At 44.2% G+C, this 15,731-nt stretch overlaps 1 protein-coding gene across 4 annotated transcripts in view; it reads right to left on the bottom strand.

Moving 5' to 3' along the window:
- Positions 1 to 15,731, bottom strand: part of LOC124297413 (epithelial discoidin domain-containing receptor 1-like) — a 143,221-nt gene that overhangs the window by 20,329 nt on the left and 107,161 nt on the right. For 3 of the 4 annotated variants that reach the window (XM_046748411.1, XM_046748409.1, XM_046748410.1), the window contains 4 exons: positions 12,495 to 12,702; positions 2,923 to 3,262; positions 2,179 to 2,390; positions 1,889 to 2,061 (listed from right to left, as the gene is read on the bottom strand). In XM_046748411.1, the coding sequence (XP_046604367.1) occupies positions 1,889 to 2,061; positions 2,179 to 2,390; positions 2,923 to 3,262; positions 12,495 to 12,702 (933 nt within the window). The remainder of the gene's footprint in view (positions 1 to 1,888; positions 2,062 to 2,178; positions 2,391 to 2,922; positions 3,263 to 12,494; positions 12,703 to 15,731) is intronic. The other variant, XM_046748413.1, reaches the window with a different exon arrangement.

Genomic DNA, 15,731 nt, shown 5'->3' with positions numbered 1-15,731 from the left:
CTGCCCGTACCAAAAACCACTTTGAGCATTTGCTCGGCGATCAGCATAACGAGCTGTACTGGTCAACACGTTACTCCGCAGTGGAACGTCTGCTTGGAGTATGACGAAAGCTTGGATTGAGCATTAGTGTCGTAAGACGCTATAGCGGTTTCTAACGTTGCAGGTATGAGCTGTTCAGGAAATTGATCGACACTTTCATCGGCGGCAGTGTCGGAAGGACTACCGCAGAAATTGACGATACGATGGATTGGAATGGCTTGGGTATCCTGTACACGCTATGTGGTTAGATACCTCATGTACCATAAGAATCGGGGATCTCGTGACGAATGTCGAGTGTCATTATCACCGGGTAGTATCAGCTCCCCACGGGCTGGGAATGATCGGTAGCTAACTATTGCACGGATCTGTTGAGACAACGTAAACAGATAGTTAAGAAACACGCACAGTGTCGAGTATTTGGGTTAAACAGTATCTATTTTCAGTCTGCAGGGATACATCGGAGCAAGTCCGGATGGTTCAATAGAGGCGTAAGGCCGAGGAAGCTTGAATCAAGAACGGGAAACCCGTACCAAAACCGAGACCCCTTGGAGGGTCGGTAGGTGCCTCACTCTATGACTCGGGGAACAATGGGCAACCCTCAGGTTCAAAGAGAAACGCGTTCGCGTTCAGGGGTCACGAATACGGTCGGTTGGTCGGTTGGTCTCCAATCCCAGGGCACAGACACCACGCACCGTGAGAATTGTACATACCTGTGCCTAGAAGCAACGCGGCATATAACGGAACGATAACGATAACGCGGCAGCTTGCAGGGCCTGCAGAAGCGAATCAAGTTCCGCTTCGTCTGTTTCGAGCACGGTGACGTCAATCAGATTCGGTATTGTAACCCGCAATCCGAAGACCCGAATGGCTCCATTTGGCATTATAAAGGGCCGGTATTGTCGGAGCGAAGGATGAGGGTGCTCACCCCCCAACGACGACCTTGTTTAGTTTATTTTATTCTTTTTCAACCAGAGGCAGGAATTCATCGGTGGTGATATACGCTTGTTCCTCTGCACAACGTGTAGCGTATTTGTACACGGTGCGCCGTTTGCGGCCAGGATACAAACCGGCCAAGTGATTATACGCCGCTAACACTTCCCACCTCGCTATTTAACGACCCGAGTTTAAACGGTAACGGGCGTTCTTCGACCGCGAAATGACGATACATTCGCCCCGTCCCTTCTGCGTATGCAGAGTATAAGTTTTCAAGAATTATCACAACGCGTTATAACACCGACGAATCGATTCATTTTGGCAAATTGATGACGGAACGGTTGTGGGATAACGTTCATGCTTTACAACGAGCATGCACGAGGATCTTCAACTGGAATTGGTTTTAATAAAGATCCGGAGGCGAGTCGAGTAAGGGGGCATTGATGATCGTGCAGAACTGGTTGGTAACTGATCGCAAATTGCATCCACCGACAGTCGCTGATTCGGTTCGTCGATTTTACACCTTTCGATTCCCGGGAAATGATCTCCTAAGTCAGAGAATAAGAGCCGATCAGAGAAACGGTGTGACCCAAATTAATGTTCTCCACATCGATGCTGGCTTGGCTGATTGTGAGATATCAAGTCTTGTGGTTTCAAAGTGCGTAACACTCATGAGGAAAATGCAAAAGGACATATTTGTGAAAATTCGCATTTGATGCAGTAACAGATGGACTTGCGTTCACATTGTGATAATCATTCCAATCCTCGAACGACATTCTTACTAAACAACTACCCTTCCGTACACTACAAGACTGGTTCTCACACCGCGAGGACAAATCCTTCCGTCACCGTACCATACGTGAACTTTCGGTCTACCCTTTTCCTCCATGGTGTGCAAAAGAGGGAAGAGTCTGACCTTCTTATCCTCGGGTTTGCTTCCGCGGGAAGATTCCTTCGAGAAGAGGCTTTCCTGGTCGCTCGCTCCGCTCGACAAGATCCTCGGAACTCCATCGGGGTTCAGGAGTGGTACTGTGCCAAGTTCGGGAACCGCGTAGTCGTAGGACGTGTCGACGCCGCCGTTGGCGTAAACTGCGACAAAGATAGAGGAAGGGGAAGGTTGAGGGTGGGCGACTATTGATCCATTGGGGGTTGGATCTTACATGCGACACTTGTCGAAGCCGCGTTCGGCGACAGTCCGCAACCTACCTGACTGATTGATGCTACCGCCTCCTCCCTTGTTGTTAAGCATCATGTCCTTCATCTCCATCACCACCGTGCTGTAGCTGTAGTAAGGCGCGTATTTCAACGCCCTGTACGGCTCCTGGTAATCGTCCAGCTTCACGATGTCCAGCAGTCGGTTTCCCAGGTCCCGTGGAAGGGTTGGCAGCGATCCTCCTGCGTACCTGCGACCCACGTAACTGTAGTCGTTGCCGATTGGCAATCGAAAGTTCAACGAGCTTACGAATCAATTTGATAACCAATTGGACGCTAACTTTTTTCATGTACGAAGTGATCGGTGGTTCATAATCGTCCATAAAGCTTCGTGAGACAAGTGTTTTTCAGTCTTTTACGATTGATGGAATTCGGTAAGTTTCTGGATATCGGTTTAAACGAAGATCAATAATTGATGTTCCTTTTTTAAAAAAGTTTTTTACCTTTCTTCATTCATCAAAATTCCAAACAATTTCAAAACTTGACATCTGATTATCAAGAGTAAAATTATACTATTTATTTATAAAAAGTTTAATGCATAGCAAACGAATACAGGCTTTTTTTTTGTTGACGTGATTTGAATGAGGAATGTCTAGTAGTGATTTGACGGTTGAAATTTCATGTAAATCGAAAAAGTTCGGAGGTTCCGCGAAGCGCCTCTTTGAAGGGGAAACAAGAATCCTTAACTACAACGATGTTATTCTTTCAAAAAAAAAAAAAAAAAGCAGCTCAACTCACCTCTCGTCGTCCTCAAGAGTGTAAGCCATAAGGGCTGCGCCCTTTTCGACTGTGGCGCAGGTGGATCCAAGGTGAGAGGGTGCTTTGCCGGTCATGGGACTTGCGAAGCACTTTCTCTGCCTGTGCCGGGATACGATGAGGAAAATGGCGACTGCAAGAAGGAGGATAACGGCGGTGAGGACGCCGATGACGACGGCCATGTAGGTCGGGTCGTCGTGCTTCGCTGTAGAGACGGGCAGCTCGCCGTCGTTGGCGGCATCCTTCTCGACGAAGACGTCGCCCAGAGGTGGCGGTTCCGTCGACGGTGGTTCTTCGGGGGTGAAATTGCCGTGGGCAACGTCTGCGGGTTTGCAATAATACGAGTGTTAATTGCGGCAGGAGAGGACTATCAAGCCGGCGATAAGCACGCACCGAAATTTTCTCCGGAAGTACGGCCGGTCGAAAAACCTCGTCTTATTGTTAGGTATTACACACACGGTCGTAATTCTCGATCTGGAAAACGGGCGGGTAACCGGTCCCGTTGGGAGCTTCGGACAACCTCGTCAGGACCTCGATTACCGGAGGGTTTCACGTTAGTTTCATCCAATTTTCGATCTCCGCACAAAGCGCTGTATCTACTTTGTGATACCATTGTTTTGTATTATTTGTGCAAAGTGTGCGCAGAGCGGTAATTGTAAAGAAGAAAATTGCGTTCGTGTGTCGTTCCGAAAGGATTAGAAATTTTCGGATGTAATATCGTATACTATTCTCAACTTGGAAATGAAAACTGTTTACATTTTAGCGAGGATTTGTTCTTGCATGACATGATCGTTAACCCTTGGAAGCATACATTGTTCCTCGCAGTCAAATTCCTTGAAACTGGGTATGTAAGGGTTCTCAAGGTCACTGATTTCAAAAATGAACTCAAATCTGAGAAATTTTCAAAATTCAAAATAGCGGGTCTGATATGAGCGAATAGGATCAATTTTTATATTTCCAGCCCGCCGTATTGGATCAGCCAGCTTGAATTTTGAAATTGTGACGTCGGATTCGTTCTTAGCGTCTCCAAAAACCGACGATCACCGATTTCCACTTTTCTACTCCGCATAATCATCCCGCAATTACCTTTATTCTGTAGAAAAAGGCATTTTTAACACTTTGTTTATTTACAACGCTCACTATATTCGCGGAATAATCAAAGGGTTAAAGATTTCCAAGAAGAATTGTAATGCTTAAAATCCCGCGTTGGATTTGGGGTTCATTCGGTCGCTCGGAGGGAGAATGAAGTAAAGTTCAAAGGTCTACGTCGATAATCAGTGAAGTTTCCATCTATTTACCTCACGTTCTTTTTTCTCGTTTTTGCTAAACGTGTAACGAAGTATAGCAGAAGTGAGAAATAAGCAGTAAAAAGTCGCTCGAAAGCCTGAAAGCTCGAGTGGTGTGTAAGTAAGTAAGTAAGTAAGTAAAATAAGCTCAGATACACCAAAACTCGGCTTAAACTGCATAGGGTACGGCATCGAGAGTATACCTATAATATACGAGGGTAGGTATATAACAAGTTGAAACTCGACGTTACTCAAAGTTGCATACCCTTGGCGTCGGATAAATTAAGTTGCTAATTCAATATGTATATATATATATATATATATATATAATATTCGTTGAAACGGGACCGGGGCCCGAAAAGCAGCTTCTAAAGCTCCGCGGCCGCCTTCGGCTCGGCCATATCTGCACTCCAGATATCGCCCACTAAGGATACGACGTGACATTAATATTGATGAGAACCCCCCTTTCCTCACCACAGGCTCAAGCATCGAGGCTCAATCCTGAAGGCTGAACCGACTGCAGCAGATTCGACCACCGAGCAAGGTGTTTTTTTTTTTCTTCTTCGTTTTTTCTTTTTTCAAATTAAATTTTATTCCATGCGCAGCCTGCTTGGTATAAAGATTGTTTCAATAGGTGTATAAAATTCACCTCAACCATCTGTGATTTTAATTCCTTTACCCTTATCCCCCCCCCCCCCCCCCCCCCCGCATTACTTTTTCCGCGTTTCACCAAGCTTTTTACCAGATTGAAAGCTCGCGCAGTGAACCCCACAGAGGAACAAGGTGTGTGGAAGGGAGGGGATAGAAGAAGAGAATTCTGTGAAACATGTGGCCAGATGTCTAAATCATATCGCATCAGTCTTTGGAACTGTAGCGAGATTCTCTCCCGCTATTTGGACGCGTTGCTCGGTTCACTTCTTGATAGGCGGGTTGGATGCTGCAGACCCGTTTCTACCGTGAACGAAGAAAGTGATGCACGTGAGGATGAGCTTGCGCGGCTAAGTTTTCAGCTTTACAACCATTCCAGGGAGGAACGGATAGATAGATAGATAGATAGATAGATAGATAGAGGTAGACGGAGGGAAAGGGAACGGAGAGCCGGAGAGAACGGTATTCGCCTATAAATTCCTGATGACGGGATTATCCATGAGAAACAAAGCTGTCGCACAGTGTTTGATATCTGCTTTTACGCGGCAGTCCCCCTTCACCCTTTTCATACCCTTCATACTGTATGAAATCTGATATTAAACATTCTTTCGACGATGTAGAGTAAACCGAAAGGGGTGGAGGGAGGGAGGGAGGGAGCCACGAGCCACGAGCCATAGGAATTCCAGGTGACACGGCCAGACTTTAGCCAGACTCTCTATCTACTTTCTCTCTCTCTCTCTCTCTCTCTCTCTCTCTCTCTCTCTCTCTCTGTTAAACCAGCCGTCGTTTTTGCCATTGCTGCACAAAAAAAGGGAAAAATTTTATTACACAGGAGTTATTCGTACGTACGGTGTACTGAGAATATTCTGCGATGAAGTAGGCATAGAGAAGGCAGGGGAATAAAATGAAACGAAACCGAGCGAGGAGCCCAGCAGTGATATCGTTCAATATTTCATCTAACGACGTTGTTATATATTTTGCCCTGAAATAACGTTAAAAAAATTCGTAATCTGTAGACATGCAAGTCGAGAGTCACTGTTGGATTTCGAGTCATTCAAGGACGATGAAAGACTTTTATAGTATCGGATATAAAAAAACAATAGAGTTTCATAGTTTTTAGCGTTTGAAAATTGTAAAATTCACGTTCGCCGTCATTCGCGAGACGAACAATTTCTCGATATTAGATCAAACATTTTTTTTTTTCACTTCTCTTTCACCGTTCGTTATCTTTGAAAATACCAACTGTTCGTCCTGAAGTGTAAGAACCTTTAAACTTTCTTCGATTCTTTTATTGAATCTTCGATCTAATCCTTGGAATTTCTTAATGATAGCTATACCTATGTCACTTACGATTTTGAAATGACATTTTTTTTTTCAATTTGACTTAAAAATCAGGGACGAAACGAGAGAGCGACCGAGAGAGAGAAAGAGAGAGAGAGAGCTTCTGATATTCCGCCGCATATCGATTCTCCCCGTTTTTCATTCCTGGCTTCGTGCTGGAAGCTTCGGATATTATGAAAACATATTGCAGCGAATGTATATCCTACACTACCTTATACCTTCTAGTTTCCTGTTTCCCACCCTCTACCCTTCCTCTTCCTTCCTGAATTTCCGTAGACCAAAATAGCCTTGCCCGTATTCACGAATACATATATGTATATATATATATATATATATATATATGTATGTATATATATTTATTTATGCATATAATACGGCACATGGCCTACTTTGAGAGAAAATTCGCCTAAAGATGAATAGATATGTATTGAAAGCCGCGTGCAAGCTCTCATTTCATCTCTCTCTCTTTCTTTTTTTCTTTTTCTCCCTCGAACAGCAAACGTAGAATCGAGGGATGATTAAGATCAGTTTATATTCTGTATAAAGTACGGGTTTCGGTGTAAGTAAAGGTTGTTAAATTTGTTCACGAGGTAACAATTTTTTAAATCTTTTTATACCTCATCTCCACGAGGTTCTTTTTTCACTTCCCCTGCAGGCTAAATAATTGCAAGAGAAGTTTCCTCCGCATTGTGACGGCGTATCGACGTCACGGATGAAACGCGGAGGTCACGTCCCGTCGTTTAAAATGTCTGACACTGCGGAGAGATAGAGTCTTTAAAAAGGGTAGATGGAGAAAGGAGAAGAGAGAGAGAGATAGAGTGAAACAAGAAGTGGAAAAAAAAGCGGCAAAAACGAGAGAGCGTGTAAACGAGCTTTACGGTACATTTCCATTCCTAGCGGTAAATCAAAGGAGGTTTTCAAATTGGCAAAGAAAAAGCACTCGCCCCGGAGATCAAGGCGGTCGCTAGTTGCACTTGACGTTCTCCGTCAGCTGCGGATGCACGTGCTTTTACCGCCGAGGAGAAACCGCGTCGTCTTCACAGTGGCAATAACTGGCATTGGAAGCGGTGGTGTGAGGCTTTGCAGCAGCGATGTGTAATGACCGAGGAACTGAACCGAGAAAGCCCGAGAGAACCGAGCGGGAGAAAAAGGAACGACAGAGAGAGAGAGAGAGAGAGAGAGAGAGAGAGAGAGAGAGAGAGAGAGAGAGAGGGAGAGAGAGAGAGAAGAGCTGATTCCCCTATCGTTATTCCCGGAGAAACTAAAAAGGATTTTCTATTCAAAATAAACGCGGCCTCCGCCTTAAAGATCGAGCTTTCGATTAGGGTAAAACATTCGATGCATCATGTATACTGTACAAATATACACCGCACAAAGAGCTTGAAAGCTGCTTATCGTGCGGATGATCCATGTTCGTGTTTAGAACGCGAGGAGCGTAAGGAGAAGAGAGAGAGAGAGAGAGGGAGAAATAGAGAGAGGAAAAACATAGAATTCTCAGTCAATGGATAAATAAATAAGTGCATGGCACGGACATGCATCGCTGCACTGCACCGCAGAGGAAGAAGAAAAGGATGCGAGAGCTTCTTTTTCTCTTTCCGTCATCGAAATTGGAAAGCTATAGATACCTTGTACCCGAAATTTAACAACTTTTTACACTTGAACGATACACGATGTAAGATAATTCCTTGGAATTCTTTAACACTTAAGACGTAGTTGGAAAAAATTATCGGAGAGTCAGAGTTACGTTAACGCCCGGATCACGAAAAGCTCGCGAAAATCAGGTTATAACGAGGCCCGAGCATAAACAGTCTCATTGTTAGACTGTTGACGAGCCAGCCCTCGGACTTCTCGTTCTCGCACTGCAGGTTCGAAGTTTATATTAAAACGTGTATATCTACCGAACACTCAACTTTTCATTTCCCTGGTGATCGCGACAACTTTCTGTATTTTTTTTTCCTCTGAAACCATAGAAACGGGAAGTTAAAAAACAGTATAGATTGCGTGAAAGCGTATGGAAAAAAAAAAGAAGATAAAGCTAGAGCAAAACCGTGCGGCCGTAAGAATGAAACGCGGTGAAGGGTTGAAGATAAAAACGGTTTAGGTAACTGGAAAGAGAAAAGCTCATGTTGGAAGGGTTTGTCCGCGGGACAAAGAGAACGAGAAGGAAAAAAAAGCTCCATCCCGATCTTTCGCCGAAAAGAATGGCTCCTTTGGCGAGGGTTGACCGCCGGCTACCGTACCTTTACAATCTCGGAAGTGGGTCAGTCTGACCGACAATCGCGAGTAGGCATCTTGAGGGTTCGAGAGTTAACCTAGGCGTTGAGAAAAGCACCGAGCGTGGTGATAAATCATACCGAAAGGCATAATATTATGAATATCGCGAGGCTTGATATCGAAGTAGAATCGCAATTCTAAAAGCGTAAGGTCCTGCATTATAACGCGTACGCGGTTTTCCCGTCCCGTAACCGGATTCCGCACAGCGTCGTAAGTCTGCTCAATTACTTGTGCTTACTTACCTTATACTTAAACTTCGTTATACGTTCTCGAAACTCTCCGCTCGATCTCTTGTTTCACTGTCTAATTATATCCGTTTCATGAAGAGGGTGAAATCCGGCTCCGCGTGGACTTACGACGTTGTAAAAAAAAAATATACATATATATACTTGACTATCGCAACGTCGACCGGAAGTTCGATACCTTCGTTGATATCGGATAAGAATTTGAAACGAGTCGCGTCTTCGTCGAAAACGGAGAAAACTCCACGGAATCGCGAAGAAGAAGAGCGCGGGGGGGGGGGGGGGTGGAGTGGATGAATTGAAATCGCTTTTTTCTTTTTATTTTACTCGTTTGCAAAAAAAAAAAAAAAAAAAATTCTTGAACGAACCGCTATACCGGCTAATTGCTACCGAGTAAACAGAGGAGCTTTAACCTTCTTTCATTTTTCTTTCGCTCCGAATATAATAACCCAGGTTTCACCCTCCCTCCCGCCCCTGGTCACGGGACAAAGAAGACGGTAGGCGTCACTTCCGCCCTTCGAGCATCAAAGCTTGAAATATATAATCCGGTGCAAGTTCGGGGCGCGAGCTTCCAACGGTCCTTTGAATTTTACTGCGTAAGCGTTTCGAGCAATTACCGTATCGACGATTTCTTAAGGCGCGCGCGCGCGCGGTTATTTCCTCTTTTCTTTTCTTTTCTTTTCTTTGCTTTTCCTTTAGTTTTTTCTCCTCTTTCATACACTTCTTTCCTTTTCTTCGCTTTTGTACGTTTCTGTCGGTGCACGGTGGCAATCGATACTTACTCGCAGAGAAGCTGGTCTCTCTTGGGTTGCCTCTGCACAGCGTTCGAGGGAAAGTCTGCGGAGTGTAATGTCGGAAAGTCATGGGGAGAGGAGGGGGGTGACGGTGCATAAGTTCGGATTTCATGAGCTTTGTAAGGCATGGAAATTCGATTATCATCCCCCGGAGGCGAAGGGCCTCCATCCCCCAAAAACCGGGTAACTTTAAACCACGTCGAATTAATTACACGAGTCTGGAAAAAATATTTCAATTCAGCGGCATGGGATGTTTTTGGTAAATTTTTGGTAAACCTCCGTCACGTACAATATTTTTGCAAAATGCGTAGTGTTTGCATAAAAAAAAAAAATACAACGATAATGAAGAAAACGACCATTTCATTACAACGGACTAAACAATATTTCTTATAAAATCAAACAAACAATTTCTTCGTGAAATGTATTTAAGATTCCGTGTTCATTCTTTTCGCCTATGATACCTTTTCTTCTTCTCTTTGATACACCTTCGAACGAGCTTCCGCTTTTCGAGTTTCTTTTATTTATTCTCGAGTCTCGCTCTAATACACATTAAATAAAAGTAAGAAATCACTAGTGCATAGAACTTTTGTGATCAAGAATAGGATGCCAGATTTCGAATTAATATGAATTTTACTCTAAATGAAACTATAAACACGACTTCAAGCAGAAAACCTGACGTGATGTAATTTTTTGAGTATTTTTCCCGCTTTGAGTGAGTAAAAATCTGTATAAAAACAGCATGAAAAACATGTGCAATTTTTTGGTTGCAAACACTGCAACTTTATGATAGCATCATGCATGCTAAAAACACACACTATTATTGTCATTCTTCTTTCAAATCATTATTAATCATTTAATTAATGTACCACCGCGCGAGGGGTAAAGAAGAGAAAAAAAAAAGGTAAAACATTGAAATTTCATCATACAATATAAGATCAAACGTTCTCGGCTCGTCAAGGGAATGGATGTATTATATAGCGACTGATAGCAATTGGACTGGAGCAATGTAGAGGGAATAAGGGAAACCGAGCAGAGTACCTACTCCAAAACCCCCTTTCGCACATCAAAGATTATACGTGTGCGAAAACCACCTCCGGACTTTTATCATCTCGTTCAACGGTTGCAGACTACCCACTTCGTCTTCTCGGTTGCGAGAAAAAAATTTCCCTCGGATAAAGTGTTAGTGGAGGTACCCTTCGAAATACGTATGCAGAACATGAGATTTATTTTCTTTTTTTTTTTTTCACAAATTCAAACATTTTAATAAGCATAAGAAAAACGTAATAATAATGAGGAGAAAACAACGAGTTTTTGTTTTTTTTGTAGACCGGTGAATCCATAATTGGTCCAAAAAAGAGACTCAAACGTATCACAGTGATGATGAGGTGAGAAAAAAAAACCTTTCTCCGTATAGTAAATTACGATCGAAATCGTAAAGCAAAGAAAATTCTGTACCTCGCTCTAATTTCATCTGATATAGAACCGGACTCCACGTGTACGTATATGTATATACGGTGTGCACTTTGTCGGAGGCGGACGGCGGGAGTTTATGTACCGAAAGGGGACCAATGAGCCAACAAGAGAGAGAGAGGGAGAGAACGAACCGAGTTGAGCTGAGGGCTCAGTTTCAGGTTAATTCAATTACAGGCCAGTCGCAGTTAATCATTACAGATCGCCGCGGGGCGTAAGTACGTAGAACGCGGCGCTAAAGCGTCGGTTGTTGCATATGTGTATATACCCATACTACATATACATACGTACCTTTATACGTATACAATAGGAAATGTGGGCAGGTATGAACGCTTTGTAACCAACGTATGCATATATGTGTGTGCCTAACGGCCATTCAAGGATGATATAGCGGGATATAATTTAATCTCTGGACGTAATTGTTACTGTCAATTTGCAGGCTCGAGTGACGGCTCTGGAGGTACACCCACGTTCGTTTATTTATACATATAACATAAAATTCGCGTGTAAATACGTAGGCATACATACGTATGTACACTTGGGGACAATGAATCCGATAAGGCTAATTTTTTTCACCAGACAATTATGTTGGCAACACAGAGAAATCTGCAGCGCCACAGTCGGCAGAGCGAGAAACAAACTCAATCTCAATAAACGTAACATAACCCGGGACCATCGAATATAACCTTAGAATACCGCGGGGATAATGACTTGTTGGATTGACATGTATTCTAGGGTTAGATTCGACGGTCATGGGTTATGTTATGTTTATTGAGATTGAGTTTGTTTCTCGCTCGGCCGACTGTGGCGCTGTAGGTTTCTCTGTGTTGCCAACATAATTGTCTAGTGAAAAAAATTATCCGATTCAGATTCATTGTCCCCAAGGGCCAAGTGTACGTAACGTAACTTTGATCCCTGCTACAATGGTGCGGATAGAGAGCCCGTCGTTGAACTCCATATTTTTTTCCTCTTTCTATTAACTTTATTTTTCAATTCTGTTCTCAATCAAATATCTGGTTCGTTTTATACGTTTTTTTTTTTTTTTTTCATTTCAAGATGAGACGTCGATAACTAATCATTGCATTCGCGTGCATGTACGTATCAGCTTTTATATGTATGTACATATATATACTACAAGTGGATAGGTATGTACGTATGTCTATTCAATAAAACGTAGTTCACAGTATAACACATACGCGTCTATTGTTTTTAATTTAAAAATATCACAGTACGCGAACTGACACATCTCCGATATAAAAAGTAAGCTTTCGTTCCCTGCCGACTATCCTGTCCATCCCTGCACTCGACGAGAGGATTTTAGCTATCACCGTTGGGGGACTGACGGGGATTCTACAGAGCGCCGAAAATTTTGCCCACCACGTTATGCGAGCGGTTGAATATAAACAGACAGGTGTACACCTATATCGCGTCTGCATCGCACTATTCATGTTATTTTCGGAAGGTTAAAAAAATGAGGATTGATCAGGATCTGCACTCACCAGAATCGAACGTCACCTCGCTGAGCATGATCCACCTTGCGGAGAAGTGGAGTCTAAGATTGACGAACTTTCCAACTCGATGGTGAAGCTTGATGGTGATGTTCCTCGAGGTCTCGAATATCTTGTCCTCCATGTAGGTGTAGGTGATCGGTTCGCCGGTGTAGTACTTTCCGCCGACGCTAAAGAGGATATCGACCTGGGAGAAGACCTGGAACGAAAGTGAGAAGAGATTCGAATCAGAGAACCCCAGCATGAGGTTGGTGCGGAAATCGTCGCGTGCCTGATCGCCTTGGTCGAATAAATTTCGGGCAATCGACAGTGATGGATCCCAGGCGAGACCAGATATGACGGGAATGACTGCAGGCGCATGGGCACCACGGGTAGGTACCTGGACGTATGCGAGAGACTTCATGAATAGGCGGCGGTGCGTATGAAAGTTTAGTGTGTCTTTAAAGTTTGATGGGGTATGTGATCCGGTTATAAATCAGAGAGTGTTATCCGAGCCGATGCAGGCCTCAGCCGGCAGCTGGTCTCACTTTTCCTTCGCATACGGATATTCGAGGTGTAACACAAAAGTTTAAATCACCGTGTATACGGTGTTGGAAAGCGAAAGGCCTCTTTATATTTTACTTACAGCGAGAAGGACCGGCGGTTGGAACCATGGTGTGGTTGTGCAGTTTGCGGGGTTCTCCATCGTGCAGATCGGGCTTAACGAGCTTAGAGTCAAAAACCCTGAAGATACTGTGATTCGTGCTCGATAATAAACCGCGAATGAAAACGGCAATTTGAATAACCGGTGGAGGTAAATTGGGTACACAATGCGGGCTGCTTGGGGTAAAGGAGGACGAGATGCACCGAAGGTGGAGTCGCCCACGTACCAAAGTAGATGTAGGTACAACTTGGGGATATTATACCCTAACGAAGGCAAGAAGGACTGGATCACCATTACTGGACGGACCTTCAGTCGCGGGACAAACGACTGGCAGACACGCGACGTATCGTCATGAGAAAACGGGGCGGGTATTGAAGGAACGGGGAGAGAGAGAGAGAGAGAGAGAGAGAGAGAGAGCGAGAAAGAGAGAGAAACGTGCATGAAGCCCGCCGCCCAGTGCGTGCATAATTAAAAACGGATTGATCAACCCACGATGGGTAGAGACAACACGCGACTCGGATGCCTTTCACGTCATCCAGGTAGGTACCAGGCAGCGGCTGAAACCCGGCTCATTGACGATGAGTGCGTTAGAATTACGGTCCCGTCAATCAACGAAATGTTCTCCACGGTAGAAAATGCTCGTACTGTTTGGTGGGGACCAGGCTTTGATGCTTGGAAATACGATTCTTATTGTCCTGAACGCGGCCCTTGTCCACTTTATGAGCGATACTCGTTACGAGGGACAAACGAAACGAGTTCTCGGTTTCATTGGCGCGAGAAATGGAAACGGTACACTATAAGGGTTGATGCTCCGTTTGTGGTCACTGTTCACTTGTACGGTAGACTTCTATAGACTATAATAACTTAATTGGTGTTAATCTTCTACAGTATTCCATGGCGGACAATATTCATAAATTTCCATGTACCATTTGTGACCACTTTAATGAAATTTTGTTACATCCTAATGGGACTTTTGATCTCTTCAATTGCCCAATTCGGGCAGCTTTCATAAATATGTTTTGACATTTGGTGCATGGATTTATTGTGTAAAAAGCCGTGTTTATACAGTAGATCGAAGTACTTCGTATTGAACATGCCCAGAATTGGTAACAAAGTGAAGAAAACCGGTGGGTATGCATCGACCCTCACCTATGGATGTGTAATGGAACGTTAGATTCGAGCTGACATTCAAAAGATATGAAGTCGAGAATATCATACCGGATGTCTGTATATAAGAAATAAAGATTCTGCACGTTGAGACGGTATTTCCAAAGGATCGCAGGCGGATATTAAAACCGAATGGATACTGGAACTCCGACGATTTCCATATGCGAGGGGAGCAGCAAGGGTTCTGAGTCGCTGTAAAATTCCGCGAAAAATTCTACCGATCTAAGCTCTGAAGCTGTGGAGTAGATTTTCTGTGAAAATTTGGTTAAATCGAGTAGAAAAATACCTTCTCGATATCTCGTAACACGCGTGATCGTTTTCCATTAAATCATAAGTTTAACATAATTTCCACCTTTCGGCTATTTCTCGGTATTCTCCTCTTTCTCATTCCTCTTGGATAGTCGTCACCGACAAGGTTTCGAATTCCCAACCTCGCGGAAAGAGAGAAGCAGCATCTGTTCCGGACCGTGGAAATGCATATTCGCACGTTTTTAAGCTGGTCAACGTGCCCAAAGGTTGTCCGCCGTTTTGGTTCGGGGTTTGGGAAAGATTTGGTCGTCCGGGTCACCCGGGTCGCCGGCATCACGGTCTATTATCGCATAACGCGGCCATGTTTCATTCGGCGGTGGCTTCCGTTGAAGGGGAAAATGTTATTTGGATATCAAAGATGCGCCGCCAAAGCCCCGTAAACCCTGACAGAGCTATTGTGAGGGTGGGTTTATGAGCTCGCCGAGAGAGCGGGCATAAAACTGGTGGTCTGGTAGAGGCTCACGAGACCAAGAGAGGAAGGGAATGGGATGGATCCGTGTGGCAGTGGATTCTGAGGTGAGCCCCATGAGCCGGGGCCCCCAGGGCCGTCAACTGACGCCGAAAACGGGTTACGAGATCGTGGGACACCGTCAATATCCGGAGCGCTGCATGTGTACTACCCAAACACACACACACACACCTACATTCGATTTTCCCAGTTAATTTTCTCTCCTCTTATACCTTTTGCCTTCTATGCGCTTTTCTCGAGGATGTCATTCGCGCTGCATGCGGCTCGATTCGTAATGCGCACGTTTGGCGCAAACAGTGCTGGGGGACTCGGACAGACATCGTCTCATTTCAGTTATAACGGAAATAATAATTAAATGTCTGGTCAGTTGATCCGGTCGGAAATGGGACTGTCAGATTTTATATCAAAACGGGTATAACAGTGACGGTATCCACGTTTCATTGCACGATCATATTTATACCACGTAGACTCTATTTCGAATTGAAATTGTCCAAGTGCGTGTAGATATTTTTAGTGTAACAAACTTACACAGTAGCTAACGCATAGTCAAGATGGCGGCCGTTGACGCGCCTGAGATTTAGTTTCGGGCGTAAGATCGTTCCAACGGCATCTCAGGATCGAGGGTTATATCAGGGTGTGC

Source organism: Neodiprion virginianus, chromosome 2 (assembly GCF_021901495.1).
Source record: "Neodiprion virginianus isolate iyNeoVirg1 chromosome 2, iyNeoVirg1.1, whole genome shotgun sequence".
Lineage (NCBI taxonomy): Eukaryota > Metazoa > Arthropoda > Insecta > Hymenoptera > Diprionidae > Neodiprion > Neodiprion virginianus.
This window is presented reverse-complemented; position numbering and strand designations above follow the sequence as displayed.